We start from the raw sequence: 16,418 nt of genomic DNA on the forward strand, positions 1-16,418 counted from the left end.
CAGCTTATTCCCCTACAGAGGCCTCAGTAGGTGGGATCTGGTCTGGTGATAAGCCCCATAGGGAGCCAGAGCTCCCTCCCAGAACTCAGCTTCCCCACGACTGGTGAGGAGGCTCAACTTGCCTGGTCCTGATCATGCCCTTCCAAGGCTCCCTTCTATAGAAAGCAAAACTCAAAGGCACAGGTGATGTGGCCTCAAGTCTTTTTTCCAGCACTGCCCAGCCTGCTCTTTCTAGTGAAGCTATGGTTAGGAACCCCTCCGTTCCCAGGAGGCCTCCTCCAGTCTTCTGCTTCCGTGCTACCCTTGCTTGCGCTGCTCATGCTATCCAGTGTGCAAAGAGTCCCTGCCCTCGAGAAGCTGACAGTAGGGAAGGAAGCAACCATGCTCAGAGCTAACCGTCTGACTAGGCAGTCTAGGGAAGTGGTATTGCAGATGGACAGAAGGCTGAGAGCACACAGGGGAGGGTGGGCAGCAAGGAATGCTTCACAGAGGAGGTGGCACAAGGCTGAACTTTGAAGGATGAGCAGGAGTTCAACGGAGAAGGTGGGGGGCATGAGGAGAGCCGTGTTGGGACCCCAAGTGGTCTGGTGGGACTAGGATATAGCATAGAGGCAGTGTGTTTCCCTTCTTCCTCGCTAGAAGAACCACAAGTTTGCTCCAGCAGCAATGCGCCCAGCCCCAGGGAATGGATGGTGATTGGTTCAAGCAGCCATGCAATTGCACACTTCTTTGTCAGTGATTGGTTTAAGAGTGGCCATATGATCCAATTCTGGTCAATGAGATGTAAGGAATGTCTGTAGAAGATGACCTCCTGCATAAAGAAGAGGCTTGTGGGCAGCATGCCCCCTTTTTCCTTGCTTAGTTGATGCCTGGAGTTGGGCAGCCATCTTGTAACCATAAGAGAAGATATATGGTGGACACACAGAGTATGGCATAGAAAGATGTGGAGAACCTGGGTTCCTGATGCCATTACTAAGCCACCACACCAACTAAAAAAGCTGGCCTCCAGATTTCTTGTTAAATGAGACTGTACACGTTGATATTCTTCAAGCTTGATTAGTGGATAGTCTCAGTGTAAGGTCTTCACACTGTTACAGGAGGTACAAGGCAGTCACTAGTGGGGGCACTGGAAACAACCAACACCCTGTCCAGGAGGTCTTCGAAACTCTTGCCTCTGTACTCCTTGAAATAATTTTGAAAAACTCTGTACTCCTGTATACATTTTTAAGTGACATCCAAAATGTTATTTCGTAAGTTTAAGTACATTCATATTTTTGCAATAGAAGGTAGAAATGATAAACATTTTATAAGATGAAATAAGACAGTGAATAACCATAATTGAAATAAGTACTTTATGACATGACTTAAATAGATTTTGGTTGCTTTACTGAATAATATACACTGACTTAGGTAAGAAATTAGGTAAAAGTTTTATATATGGCTTTTTCCAGTGTATGGTGGTCTGGGAAAACATTCTATATTTAAAAAAAATACTAAATAACCTATACTGCTTTGGTTGTTCTGAATTCAGAGCATCACAGAGAAATAATACTTAAAGGAAGACAAGAAGCCCTACAGGTTAGATGCCTTAATTAATCACTAAATGAGGCTTACCTTAAACTAAACTCAAGTTCGAAGGCCACTGCTTTAACGGCCCGCCTCTCTCATCTGCCCCGTACACTTCCGGCAAGTCTGCCAACCCAGGACAGGGACTGTGGCTTCTCCTCATGTCTGTTCCCTTTCCCATGCTCCTTCATGCTCCCCTGCCCAGGGGTGTAGGCCACAGATGGAAACCAGCAAATACCAGATAAGTGCCTATTGAGGAGCTGACCTGCTCTCTGGGGAGGAGATGGCGATTTGCACTGAGCTGGGGAGGTTTGGGATACAGGTGCTGCCCCTGTACACAGGAGGGCCTGCTGGACAGCCAGCAGGACAGAGTCCGCAACCATATTCTATCCAGTCTCCCACATTCTGGGAATATACTAGTTGCCCAGGGCTCTGCCACTCTGCACTCTGCACCCTGTCTATGTTCTAATTTCATCCTCCACTGCCGTATGAAGCAGGCAAGGCAGGGATTATGACACTCATTTCACAGGTAGAGAAAGTGAGACCCAGAAGGGCTGGGTGACTTGTCCAAAGTCCCACAGCTGGTACGTGGCATAGCAGAAATGCTAGCAAAGACCCAGGTCTACCTTCTCTGCAGGAAGGGTATTTTCCCCTCTGTCGCTTTGTTCATTACAGCCGGGTGAGTATATTCTGGCCGGAGGGCTCACAAGGCATCCCTCCCGTCTCTAGCATCTGTGCTGCTTTGGAAGCGGTGTTGGGATGGAAGGTGGGAGGCGGACTTGTCAGCTGCTAGTGATGTGGCAGTATGCATTCTGGTCCTGCTCATCTGAGGGCTTTGACAATCAGGAGGAGGCCCAAGGTAAGCAGTTATCACAGAGATTACTGCTGAAGCCAGGATGCAGGGACATTGGGAGTGGGAGGGTGAAGCAGTGTGTGTTGGTGGGGGTGAGGATCCCATCCCCCTGCCATCCAGCTGCAGGAGCCAGGGCTGGCAGGAGTGGAATCTGGGCATAGTCTGATTCCAGCTCAGAGGGATTGGACCTCAAGTATTTAAGCCAAATGTCCACCACCCTCCACCACCCCTTCACCCAGGCAGTCACTGAGCCTTGCCGATCCTTCCATTCTTCCTTAGCGAGATGGCTGCTTCATCTCCTCCTCATCTGCACCCCCAACTGCTGACACACCGCTTTTGGCTGCAGTTATCTCTCACCTAGACTACTGCAATCAATCCTAAGTGCTGTTTCTACCTCCAGCCTCTCCGTTTCCACCCTGCCCTTAAGTTCTCACCTAAAAGTGCTGCGTTGATGACATCTCTTCTCTTCCAAACTGCCTACAAAATTCAGCCCAAACACTCAGCCTGGCATGTGAAGCCTTCCTACAGATGCCCCCAGCTTCCAGATCTCAGCCTCCATCGCTCCCACGTGTTTCATGCTTCAGCCCCGCTGCACTGCTGCACTGCTCCCAGCCTGCCTGCTTCCCCTCCCACCCCTCCCCACTCGCCCGTGGTACCTTTCTCACGACTCCCCACTGGCCCTCCCTCTCTGGAACTCCTCTGCCTGTCAGAACCCTAGTCATCCTTCCAGATTCTGCTCCGCAGTCCCCGCAACCATGAACTCTGCCTTCCTTTATCCTCCCATAGTACTTACTTGTAACGTTATTTCATTTATTCTCTTAAGGAGTTCCTAAGGGTCTATGGAGCTTTCTCATGTGCCTTGCTCTGTGAATACAAAGATGAATAATATGCAGATTCCAACTCTGAGGCCTTTCTGACTTAGGGGGGAGACAGTTTGCAAATAGATATAGATGTTAACATACAGTATGATCTATGCTGTGGCAGAGGTGTGAAGAGTATGCTGTGAGGTCCAGAGGCAAGGAGGGCATGGGGAGAAGGCCCTTAGGAATGAGGCTAGAGAGAGGGAGGGCCGACTGTGAGGAAACTGGATGCCAGGCTGAGGACTTAGGACCTTGTTAACAACCGGGAACCAAGGAAAGATCTTAAGCAAGAGTGATTTTTTTCCCTCCAAGAAGGTAACCCCAGCAGCTTGTGGGAGAGGCTGGGCATATCCACTCTAATAGGCTCTAGGATTATTTCACCATGTCTTGGTGTGCAGATCTGGGTCCCCTCCACCCTGCTGCACTGAGAGCAGGGCCTGGTTCTCATTGTCCAGTGCCTGGCACAGAGAGCCTGGCACACAGATGTTGGGTAAACAGTTGCTGGATTTATTAGCAAATGAAACGATATTGGCTCATGGAATGCAGCTGAGCTGGGTTCTCCCTGGGCCTTTTAGGAAGCACCCTTGAGTAGATCCACTCTCCTGAGTCCTCTGAGAGTCACTCACCCATCAGACAGGATGCCCTCCGCGATCTCACACACCAGGACGAAGAGCAGCATGAAGGTCAGGATCCAGCGCAGGTTGTGCCCAGGGAAGTGGAGCCATGTGCTGTGGTGGATGTGCACCTTGGAGCTCTGACTGCCCCATCCTGCAAGAGAGACAGGAAGAGGTGGGAAGCCTGGCTCACCAGGAGGAGGTTTCGTGAACCCCAGGAGGGTGCTTAGGCATTGGGTCCATGGTGGGGATGAGGAGTGTACCCATGACAATGCCCCAGTCTGGTGCACATGAACTAAATGTCCTTTCATGAAACCCCGGACCCACAGAGGCCCACATGTGCAGGTACCCATTTTATATGCCGACTTCTTGTGTGACAAATAACCACGTAAATAAACCGTTTGGTTGAGAGCAACAGTGTAAATGCTGGTACAATTTTTGATACACATGTGAGCCTCCTCTTTTTAATTTTGTAGCAATTTTTCCTTTCTTCTCAAAAGCTGTATATGAATCTTAAGATTTGCTTTTTTTCTTAATTAGAGCAAATTAACACGTTTTGGGGGAGGCAGAGAACACCCTATGAGTTGACAGAGCTAGCTAGCTTGAGAAACTCGAGGTCTTGGAGAGAGATAAAGGGGACCCTAGGAAAGAGGCACACACGACTGTATGGGCGGTGACGCCCAACTCTGCAGAGGGCTTTCAAACAAGGGCGCTGGTGGCCTCCGTCCCGGTCGCTGCTAAGTCGGATCGGCTCTGCCCCGAGCCCGAGAAATTGCGCTCCGGAGACGCGCGCGCCGCGGTGAGGTTAGCTGGGGAAGCGGAGCCTCTTCTCGATCAGGGCGAGTGGAACCCCAGGATTGCCGGAGGCTACTGACCACTGTCACACTCAGCCCCTGGGAAGCACAGGGTTCGCAGGGCCTCCACCCAGACTCTGAGGCGCAGGTTGCACTCCTCCCTGGGCCCAGCTGCGGCTGACGAGAAGGGTGCCTTGGGGGAGGGGTGGCCCGGCTCCCTACACAGCGCCTCTGAGGTTACAGCCCGACCCCCTCCCGACCTATCCAGCGCGTACAGAGACCCCTGCTTTCCCCTTTCTCCACCCTGCGGTGGCAAAACTTGGGGGTCCCCTGGGTCAGGAGCTTCCGTTGTGATGCGTGCGGTTTGAGGGACACCCCGGGAGTGAGGGCTGTGCGGGTGTGCGAGCCCCGGCACCGCGGGGCATAAGACAGAGCAGGGGACCCCAAGGGGGGAGGCGAGCGGCGGTCCCCTGGCCGCAAGGGGACGCGGAGCGCTGCGGCGCGTAGCGCCTCCTCCTCCTCCCTCCCGACCTCGGTCCTCCCCTCCTCCGCTGCTCGCCCCGCGCGCTCACCGATGAAGAGGATGGGGAAGGTGATGAAGAGCAGGAAGACGTGCGGCACCACGTTGAGCGCGTCCACGAAGCAACCATTGTTGAGGACGCCCTGGTCCACCCGGTAGGCGGCCGAGTGGTTCTCGCTGCCGCAGAAGGCCAGGGGCATGGCGGCGCGGGCTCGGGCTCGGGCTCCAACTGCGGCTGGCTGCACGCGCCTCCCGCGCTCTGTCCCCTGTAGCTCCGCCGCCCGGCCCGGCTGTCAGGCCCCAGCCCCCACCCCGCGGGCCCCGCCCCGTCGGCGCTCCAGCTCTCCTACCCCGCCCCGCTCCTCTACCTGCGGGGCCTGGGGGGGGGGGCGGCGGGGAGCCCGACCCGCCGGGCCGCGCTGGGGCCGAGTTCCAGCTGTGGCGACCCGCACGAGGCGCTGGGGGCCGCCTTGCGAGTGCCCCGCTGCGCGCGTGCGCTGGGGAAGCAGGGAAGACAGGCTGGGTGGGTGGGTGGGTGGGCATACTCGAGTCTGGATGGGAGGGTGATGGGTGCAGAAGAGAGGAGGAGGGTCCTCGCGGCTCCGGAGTGGGCGCGGTCGGAGTCTCGAGTGTGACCTCCCTGCCCGGGATCTGAGGTGTGAGCTCACCTGGGCCTGGCTCTTGTGGGTATAGTTAGAGCGGAGGGTCCTGGTGGGGCAGTGTGGGACAAGCCCCACCCCATATGAATAGGAAAAGCATTCAGAAACATTACCTAGGGGGGAGCTTCGAAGGTTTTCGAAAGTGGTTCCAGGCGGGGGACGTTCATAGGTACTTTACAGCGTATCCCTCGCTTTCACAAACGGAATCTTCCAATACTCCTGCTAAGTACAGGTTAATGGCTCCCATTTTTCTGGTGAGGAAACTAAGGCTCCGGGAGGTTACATGACTGACCCAAGGTCTCACTGCCAACAAGTAGGGAAGCATAACTTGAACTCACCTCATCGAATTTCAACCTGCATTCCCCAGCCCCCATCTACCTCAGGCATGCGTCTATTACATTATTGAAACCTCCAGCGACTGGCAGGTGAATGGATAGAATAGATCATGGCCCAAGGTTGAAAAAGAGGTGCTTGTGGAATTGTATCCAGTGAAGGCAATGGAAGGCAGCCAAGAGGGGTGGAAAGAGATAATGTCACCCTAGGCTGTATCCTTAACCTGACACAGACAGGCTTAAGGAGTTCAAGAACCTGGTGAAATCGTAAAGACAATATTATGCCTTCCTATACTTTTTGGAGAAATTCTCACAGGTCTGTGACCAAAAAAGTTTACATCCTATGAAGAAAGAAGACAAAAGGGGATTTGGGATTAGATTTTAGAAGAAATTTCTGAGTTAGGGATATGGAGCATAAATGCATCTGTTCTCAGGAGGAGCTAGGGGGTCATCAAGGAAGCTCTCTTCAGCCCTTTTCCCTATGAGCTTCTCTGAGCCTGTTCTGAGGCTGCTTTGAGGCTCGAAGCTTTTACAAGACGCTGTCAGGCAAGGACTCAGCTTTGCCTTAGGACTTGAGAGAGGCCAGGGCAGAACCAGGAACCGGAGCAGAGGGCAGGTGGGGCTGAGTGAAGAGCTTGGGGAGGGCAGGAGCTCAGAGTTCAAAGCCCTCAGACAGTCTCCGACTTTTTGGGTATCTCTCTGAGGGCAAAAGATGTTTCCTGCAGTATCAGCCAAAATAGTGAAAACTTGGTGGCTGTAAATGCCCTGTACCAGTGGCAGGAGTTAATTAATCTGGGTGAATGCAGCCACTGAAAAAGTGATTGCTGAGTCTATGTAGTCAAGTGGGAAAAGCTTATGAGACAATGTCAGGTGAAAAAGGAAGAAACAAAATTGTGTGTTTCCTTTGATTACAGCCATATTAAATATGTATGTTTGAATGCAAGCCCGCGGGGGAAACTCAGACTTGGAAATGGCTGTTATGTTAGGGTGGTGGGTAGTATACATTAGCTACCGTTGCTGTGTTTATAATTATTGTTATTACCATTCTCTTTCTGTAAGAACGAAGCAACTGAGGTTCAAAGAGATGAGATGGGGAATTCCCTGATGGTCCAGTGGTTAGGGCTCTGCACTTTCGCTGCTTCTGAGGGCACAGGTTTGATCCCTGGTTGGGGAACTAAGATCCCACAGGCCTCAAAGCATGGCAAAAAAACAAAACAAAACAAACTAAACAAACAAAGAGATGAGATGATGTGCCCTTGGCCACCTAACAAAATTGCTTTTAGGTTTTTGTTTTCGGCTCCAAGTTTTTTTTTCCAACTTTCTGTTGCCATCTTGTTTTTGTAGTTATAATTTTAGTTTTTCACACTTTCAGCAGTGATGTTTTTCCTTTCAGTGGTATATATATATATATATTTTTAAAGTCCTCAGTCCTGGCTCCACCACTACTAGTTGTGTCATGTAGGACAAGCTACCATTCTGTGCTTCAATTTCCTCTTTTCTAAATAGGGAAGATAATAATACAGACCCCAGAGGATTAAAATGAGGTCACGGGTGTAAATGTGCTGTGTAAGCCTGGAAGATGGTCCTGGCTACCTCATCCTCTGGGTGCCCACCCATGGGACCCCATCAATCAATCATGGTTATCTAGCGGTCTTTCCCTTCCTTGGCACTCAGCACACAGTGCCTGGCACATCCCACACGCTTGCCTCTTCTGGGCCATTTGAAATAAACAAAAAGCCTGGTCCAAACCAAGCTGGACCCAGGTGTAAAGGACAATTAAGGGATCATCACCTGGGACTAAGAGGAGGCTGGAGGAGGGCACCACGTTTGCCATCTCTAGCACAAACCTACTGCGTGACTGTGGGCAAATTCCACCCTTTCCTACACCTAGCTTTCCAGTGAGGATACCCCTCACACTGCCCATCGTGTGGGTGTTATCTCGAAAAGTGTGGAGTCAGTTGCATAAAGAGGCATGAAATGACTCCTGCTGTAACATGGATTGTGATCTTGGAAACACCTAAATGTTCATCAATAGAGGGTTGGTTAAAATAAAACTAACACATGAACAAACAACATGATAATTCCATAATGTGGAGTGTTGTGAGGCAAATACAGAGAGTAAAGTAGGGTTATGTACACAGACACTGAAAGATGTCCAAGGCATAGATGTAGAGCAGTCAGTGAAGCATGAAACCATTTTATTTCTGCAACAGAAACAGACGCAGAGCTACAACGTCTCTGTGGGGAGGGCTGGGTCTCAGTCACACTTTCCCACATCCAAAGTTGCTTGCTGGCTTCTGCTGCAGGGGGATGGAAGATGGATTGCACCGGGAGCAGGCTTGGAGCAAGGGTATTCCCCTTTGAAAATTCTCAGCCTTCCTCATAGCAGAATGGAAAACCCGGGAAGGATTTCACGGACCTGGATTGTTGCGCTCCCGGGCCGACTAGGTGAGTGTGGCTGCAGGCAGGGCCTGTCCCCTCCTTTGTTCAGGGAAAGGAAACCTTGACACAAGGCTTCAAAAAAGTCCCTTCTAGCTCTGATGTTGTTCAGGCGTCAGTGCCCTGTCTCAGGTGTATCAGTGACCATGACAGAGAGGGTCATCAAGATGATAATGGTGATGTAATAGAGAGGGGTGATATTTCAAGAAATTAACCCTTTCAATAGCCCCAATCAATAGTAAGATGGTTAAAAACAAACAAAACCAAAAATGGTATTATACATACTATGCAGCAAGTACAGAGGATATAGTAGGGCTATCTGTACTGACTTCGAAAGATGTCTTCTCCCCGCATCCCCTCCCCAACTCTCCCTTCAGGCAGATGACTGTGAAGCAAATTCCAGGTGGAGAACAGACAACTGGTGTATCAAAGACAGAGTTCTTGATATCAGGAGACTGTGCTCAGCCTCCCTACCTGCCTGATGTGCGCACCTGTGTGTGTGTGTGTGTGTGTGTGTGTGTGTGTGTATGTATGTTTTGGGAGGGCAGGGGAGGTGGATAGCCAGCAAGGGAAAGGCTAGGTGTATATTGTGCCAGAAAATCCATACAAGGGCTATTTTGAAGGAAGATTCCCTTGCCCCGGAGCAGGGCCACCAGACTGACAGAAGAGACAGGGGATCCTCCAGCATACTTGCCTGGAGGAATGACACAGGAACAAGATAAATCCTCCCTAGTCTCTTGGCATTACCTACCTGGGGAGGTGGGGAAGGAACTCCCAAAAAGTCCAGTGTTAACATTTTCTGCCAGCCTGGAAGGGATGGAGGTTTGAAATAGAAATTAAATAAAGTTTTTGTTCTTGCCCACTTAAGCTTTGGTCCAAGATCACCCTCACTACAGTAACACAGGCCAGAGGACGACTCCACGCATGGCCTGGTTTCTCTTTGAGGCCAAGCCCGTCCCCTCGTTTTATCCCCAAAACATCCAGCTCCCCAGTGCATTGATTAAAAATGGAGGGCTTCCCTGGTGGCGCAGTGGTTGAGAGTCCACCTGCCGATGCAGGGGACACGGGTTTGTGTCCCGGTCCGGGAAGATCCCACATGCCGCGGAGCGGCTGGGCCCGTGAGCCATGGCTGCTGAGCCTGCGCGTCCAGAGCCTGTGCTCCGCAACGGGAGAGGCCACAACAGTGAGAGGCCCGCGTACCGCAAAAAAAAAAAAAAAATGGAGGCTTTACTGAACTCTTCATGGGGCGGCGGGAAAGACGTAATTTGCACAGCTCACAACAGAAACCCAGTAAAACCCCTCATTTCAGCCCCAGCAGTCTTCTCTGCTGTGTGTTTTCTCGTATCTCCTGTTCCTTCTTCCACACAGCTTCTTCTTGTAAACATGCCCCTCAGTCCTCAGAGCAACTCAGCATCTGTCTTCAGCTTGTACACCCACTCAGGGTTTCTCAAGCACGCCTTGTTTCCCTTCCCGAGCTGCTGACTGACCTCAAACCTGCTTTCTTCCTGGAGAGATTATTGGGAGAGAGAATAAGATTTTCTCTCTTTTGTTTTACCAGCATTTGTTGAGTTCTTAGTGTATGCCACACACTTTACCTGTTTTAAACCTCAGAGGAACGGCCTAGTAGTTACTGATATCAGAGAAAACTGAGGCTCAGAGGAGTTAAGCTCTTTTCCCAAGATCACACAGCTGGGAATCAGTAGAGAAAGGACTCAAACCCAGTCAAGCCCTGCTTCAAAGCCTGCACTGTTAGTCACTCCTTAAAGGGATGCTGAGGGTACTGAGGATTTTACTGCCTCTCAGTCTTCATCTCCTGAGGAGGGAGTGCAGGCCCCAAAGAACAGACTTTTGGGGAAACATGCACATCTGTGCATTATGCCTCTTCTCTGTGTTAGACGCCAAAGGAAATACCCAGTCATGGCGTCAGTCACTGGCATTAATTGGGGAGCCAGATGGGAGGACCTGAGTGTGAGGGGGTCCTGCTGAGTGGGGCCTCACCTGTGGGTGAAGTAGGCTCACAAATGACCTGGCAGTGATTTGCTTTGGAGACAACTTCCATTAGTGATGGAGGGGAATGATTGCATGTGAGCTGCATGGGGATCCCATATGGTGTGCTGGCCTGCCTCTCTCCCCACCCGAGGCCACACTGCAGCAGGATCCCCATCTGGGCTCAGCCAAGGAGGATGCCTCTTTCTGGCACAGCCTGGCCCCTGACAGGTGCCTCTGGCAGGTACAGCACAGCCTCAGCTCTCTGGGCCTGGAGGGCCCTGCCAGAGCAGGAGCTGAGGCCAGGCGGGGGAGGCGGTGGGGGGAGCGCTGCTGGACCACCTGTCTTCCCTTCAGCTTCTTCCCTTCCCCCACCCCAGAGGGACCTCAGCTCCTGTCGCCTGAGGAGAGGCTCCTGGACCCAACTCTATGCTCGGGAAGTTCAGGTCCCAGCTCTACCCCGACCAGCCATGTGACCTTGGGCAAGTCAGCCTCTCTGATCCTCAAAGAGGAAGAAGAAGCCCTCTCTCATGGATCAAATGTGTGAGAAAGCCTGGCAAACAATAGACCTCATATCAAGCTTTTCAATTCTCAAATCAGCTGAGGGCTTCTTATCCAAAGATAAGACACTGATCAAGACACTGATCCTCCCCCTGCTAGTTTTATTAAATGTAATTGACATAGAACATTGTATAAATTTAAGATGTATGATATAGTGATTAAATATACGTATATGATTAACCTTGTGTTTAGTTAACATCCATCTCCTTACATAGTTATAATATTTTTTCTTGTGATGAGAATTTTTAAGATCTACTCTCTTAGCCACTTTAAAATATACAATTCAGTATTGTTCACTATAGTCGCCATGCTGTACATTACATCCCCAGAACTTATGTATCTTATAACTGGAGATTTGTACCTTTTGACCACCTTCATCCATTTTCCCTATCCCGCATCCCCACCCTCCATCTCTGGTAACCACAAATCTGCTGTGTTTCTATGAGTTCAGCTTTTTTAGATTCCACACATAAGTGAGGTCATACAGTATCTGTCTTTCTCTGACCTATTTAACTTAGCATAATGCCCACAAGATTCATCCATTTTGTTGCAGAGGGCAGGATTTCCTTCTTTTTATGGCTAATATTCCATTATCCATTTTCTTTATCCATTCATGCATCGATGGGCACTTAGGTTGTTTTCCATGTCTTGCCTATTATAAATAATGCTGCAACACTTACTGATTTTTAATAATTGATTGAGTTCCTACCTAAAACTTAAGTGAGCAAGAACAAAGTGCCAAGCCCTTTATAGCATTATCTAGCATGATCATTGTCTCCCTTTAAAGCAGGTGGTAGAATCATCATTACACAGGTGAGCATAAGGCAGAGAGGGAAAGTCACTGGCCCAAGGACCCCCAGCAAAGTAGGTAGCAGAGCTCAGATTGAAACATCCTGCTGAGAAACAGGGGTGGGCTGGGGTAAGGGTTCGATAAATGAGGGACGGCCAAAAGGGGTGTGGGAGCTTTCCAGTTGGAAGGAGGTGCGAAGAGGTAATGGGGACTTGTTTGGAAGTGGTGTCTGCAGAGCAAGACCACAGTCCTTGTTTAGACTTGGCCGCTTGAGTGTGGACCTGTATGTAAGTACACAGCCTATTTCTTGGTGCACTGGTGAAAACTTGGTGTATAGATGGAGGTAAGTGTGGGCATGCCTGCCACTGTGATTCTTTTTTTTTTTTAATTTAATTAATTAATTAATTAATTAATTTGGCTGCGTAGGGTCTTCAATTGCTGTGCGCAGGCTTTCTCTAGTTGGGGCGAGCAGCGGCTACTCTTCGTTGCGATGTGTGGGCTTCTTATTGCGGTGGCTTCTCTTGTTGTGGAGCATGGGCTCTAGGCACATGGGCTTAGTTGCTCCGTGGCATGTGGGATCTTCCTGGGCCAGGGCTCGAACCCATGTCCCCTGCATTGGCAGACGGATTCTTAGCCACTATACCACCAGGGAAGTCCTGCTATTGTGATTCTGTTGGGCAGGAGGGAAGAAGACCCTTCTCTCTGGTGCTTGGGCAAAGAATGACCTCTTCACTCAAGCAAGCAGAGACCTGAAAGGGAGGGAGGGAAGGAGAGTTGGGGGTGAGAGAGACAGAGGTGTTGAGACAGGCCCACAGCCACTACCTAATGTTTACCTGCTCGAAGGAAACATTGCCGAAGCGCTCCCCCCTCATGCCCTGTACAGAGTCAAAATCTATTTTTAGCTAAAAATAGTACATTAAAAATTCAAATTGGTGAATATATTTAATTTTAAGCTTTCTGAATAGCCAATGTGCCCTTGAGAAGACAGTCATTTAATGATGGGGGTGCTCTGGGGCTTGAGCAAAGGACAGATCCTGGAGAAGTTTTTTTTCCCCCAGTATATTTATTTACTTACTTTTAATTTTATATTGGAGTATAGTTGATTAAAAATGTTGTGTTAGTTTCAGGTGTACAGCAAAGTGATTCAGTTATACATATACATGTATCTGTTCTTTTTAAAATTCTTTTCCCATTTAGGTTGTTACATAATATTGAGCAGAGTTCCCTGTGCTATACAGTAGGTCCTTGTTGGTTATCCATTTTATTTATGTATTCATGTATGTATGTATTTATTTATTTATTTTTTGTTATCCATTTTAAATATAGCAGTGTGTACATGCTAATCCCAAACTCCCTGACTATCCCTCCCCACCCCCTGCCCCCTGTCACCATAAGGAGAAGTTTTGTTAGGAAGAGTGAGCCAGGTGGTTTGGAGAGAAGCATCACCTTTTCCATTAGAGCTGGAGAATCAAATCAAATTCCTTTGCTGATCCAGCCCCCTGGTGGGAGAGGGTTGCAGGGGAGGGTGTTGAGGTTTGCTTGCTCCCCTACTTGGGAGAAATAACTTGGCTCAGTCAATGGGTGATCCGATCTGTATTTGAAGCAATTAACCAATTGATTACAGACATTTATTGGGTATCCACTGGGTGTAGGTTGGGTTCCCCCGTAACCCTGCAAAACTATTATTGTGTCCTTAGGAAACTAAAGCCTGGAGAGGTTAAGGGACTTGCTGTAACTCACAAGCCAGTGAGATACATAGCCTAAACTGACACCCAGGTTCAGCTGCGTCTGGAACCGGTGTGCTTCCCATACCAGTGGTTCTCAAAGTGAGATCCCTGGACCAATAGCATCACTTAGGAATTTGTTAGAAATGCAGATTCTCTGGCCCACCCTAGACTTACAGAATCTGAAACTCTGGGGGTGGAGTTGAGAAATCTATTTTAGCAAGTCCTCTGGGTGTTCTGATGCACGCAGAGTTTGGAAAACATTGCTCTCTACCGCATTGTCTCCTGATTAGGAAATAACAGATTGTCCCTTCCTTCAGGGGCTTACAACCTGGTTGGGAAAACAAGATAAACATACATTTATTTTTTTAAAAAAGGTGACTGGGCTTAGAGAGTTAGCCTTCTTGAAGCTTTAGGGGAAAGGTGGCCTTGAGAGATGGCCCAGCTTGTATAGGGGAAGAAGGAGGAGACTGTCTGGGTGGGGAGGGATATCAGTGTGTGTAAAAGTGGGGAAGCTGGGATCAGACTTTCTAGATGCAGTGAGGGAACCAATGAGTCTTGCTGGGATGAGGTTCTCTGAGGGGAGTCACAGAGGGGGAGTCATGGAGGACAATGGGAGGCTTGATCACTAGTGCTCTGGAATTTCCAGCTAGACTCTGCCCCACTGTTCATTTGACAACCCACATTTAGGAAGCACCTGTTAGGTGTGCCCAGCACCAGGCAATGGAAGCTAAAACCAGGCTCCCTGACCCACTGACTGCTTGCTTCTCAGCTTTCAGCCCTGGGCTCAAATGTCACTTCCTTGCGTTAAGCCTTCCCTGACCATCTCACGAGGTGGGCCACTAAAGGTCCCTCCCTTTGGTCTCCCAGCACTTTGTACAGTCCTTGTCACTGCCCTTGCCACCCAGGATTGTGATGATTCATTTGCGGGTCTGCCTGCCCCACTTGGGGCTGAGACTGAGTCTTATGTAGCTTTAGTTCTGGCACAGAGTAGGTGCTCTAATCTCAATATTTGTTAAACGAATGAGTAAGTGGATGAATGAACGAACAAGTCAGTGATAATGTTTCCCCATGGGCATAACAGCTGTGAACTTGCTCAACTAAGTGGAAAATTGATGTCTATAAATTGATTCAGCTTTCTCATTGACTTACATCGTATCATGGAGGTGCACTTCCTTTGTCTGTTTCGTTCACTTGTTGGCATATCTCTATTGAGCACATATTATGTGATCAGCACCGTACTGAGTGCCGGACACCCAGTGGTGAACACAGGGCCTGAACCCAGGGAGCTTACTGTTTAATCTGCTGGGAGTTCCCAGCACCTCACTATTAAGGTTTTTGTTTTTTGTTTTAATCATTACCCTTTTATAGAGTGGATTTAACCTCTTTGGGATCAGAGATACTTTTGAAAATCTGATAAAAGCTTTGGACCACTTCTCCAAAAGGAGATTAAAATTCTGGTGTTCGTAAACCTTCTCTAATCTATCCGTGGGCCCTGACTTAGGAACTGCAGGCCTGAGGTGGCTGTCAGGTGGGCATCTGTTGAACTGTGCTGAAGGTTTAGAGCCACATCAACCAGAATTTTGCCCATGGTATCTGTCAAGTGAGTAATGGGGCCTGAAGAGGAGAGCCTGAGCTGACTCACTGGTCTCAGGATTGCCCCAGACCAATGAAGAGTCTGTGGCCAGAGTGGCCAGCTGTGAAGCACATAGGCAGAGAGGGGAGAAACTCTGCTTCCTCTGAGGTGGCTGTCTTCATTGCTTGCCTGTGACGCTTGCTGAGAACCTCCGTTTTCTGCCCACCTGTGACCAGCATGTGGACTGTGGGGAAATAAAACTTCCTTAGATTTCTCAGTGCTCCTGTAAAAAAAAAAAAAAAAGCCCTAGCATCCTGAGACTTGGAAACGTATAAGCTATAAAGAGAAAATTTTTGCTTTCACTTTCCCTAAGAGTGTTTTGCCCTTCATATATCATGAGAATTAGATCTGCGGCCATTTATCTAGATAATTGGTCTTACCCAAAAGGATAACAAAACACATCCAGCAATTTCACTTGTGGGTATATGCTCAAAATCATTGAAAGCAGAGTCTGGAAGAGATATTTGTACACCCATGTTCAGAGCAGCATTAGTCACAATAGCTAAAGGGTAGAAGCAACACAAGTGTATACCAAGAGGTGAATGGATAAGCAAACGGTGGTATTTTCATATGATGGAACATTATTCAGCCTTAAAATCACATGGTACAATGTGGATGAACCTTGAGGAAATTATACTAAGTGAAATAAACCAGCCACGAAAAGACAAATACTACATGATTCCACTTATTTGAGATAGGTAGAGTAGTCAAATTCATAGAGACAGAAAGTAGAATGGTGGTTGCCAGGGGCGGAGGGGAGAGGAGGAAATGGGGAGTTATTTTAAATTTAATGGGTACAGTGTTTCAGTTCTGCAAGATAAAAAGAGTTTTGGAGATGGATGGTGGTGATGGTTGTATAATAACGTGAATGTACTAAATATCACTGAACTGTGCACTTAAAATGATTAAGACAGTAAATTTTATGTTATGTGTATTTTACCACAACTTAGAAAAAGTATATTAAAACTTCTCTTATCTCCCCAAGAGGACCAGAAGGTTATAGCCAGGGCCAGTTCCCCAGGTTAAGCAACTAAGGTGCCAGGGAGACTAGAGCACTAGTTCCCTAGGTATGTACATTCCAGAA

The 16,418-nt window shown here is 48.9% G+C and overlaps 1 protein-coding gene across 8 annotated transcripts in view; it reads right to left on the reverse strand.

Annotated features, from left to right (window-relative positions):
* Nucleotides 1–5,407, reverse strand: part of ABCC8 (ATP binding cassette subfamily C member 8) — a gene marked incomplete at both ends in the record, with an annotated part of 75,773 nt that extends 70,366 nt beyond the window's left edge. For all 8 annotated transcript variants that reach the window (XM_079708690.1, XM_079708689.1, XM_079708688.1 and 5 more), the window contains 2 exons: nucleotides 3,906–4,047; nucleotides 5,260–5,407. In XM_079708690.1, coding sequence (XP_079564816.1) covers nucleotides 3,906–4,047; nucleotides 5,260–5,407 — 290 coding nt within the window. The remainder of the gene's footprint in view (nucleotides 1–3,905; nucleotides 4,048–5,259) is intronic.
* Between the last annotated feature and the right edge of the window lie 11,011 nt (nucleotides 5,408–16,418).

This window comes from Hyperoodon ampullatus (assembly GCF_949752795.1).
Source record: "Hyperoodon ampullatus genome assembly, chromosome: 7".
Taxonomy (NCBI): Eukaryota; Metazoa; Chordata; class Mammalia; order Artiodactyla; family Ziphiidae; genus Hyperoodon; species Hyperoodon ampullatus.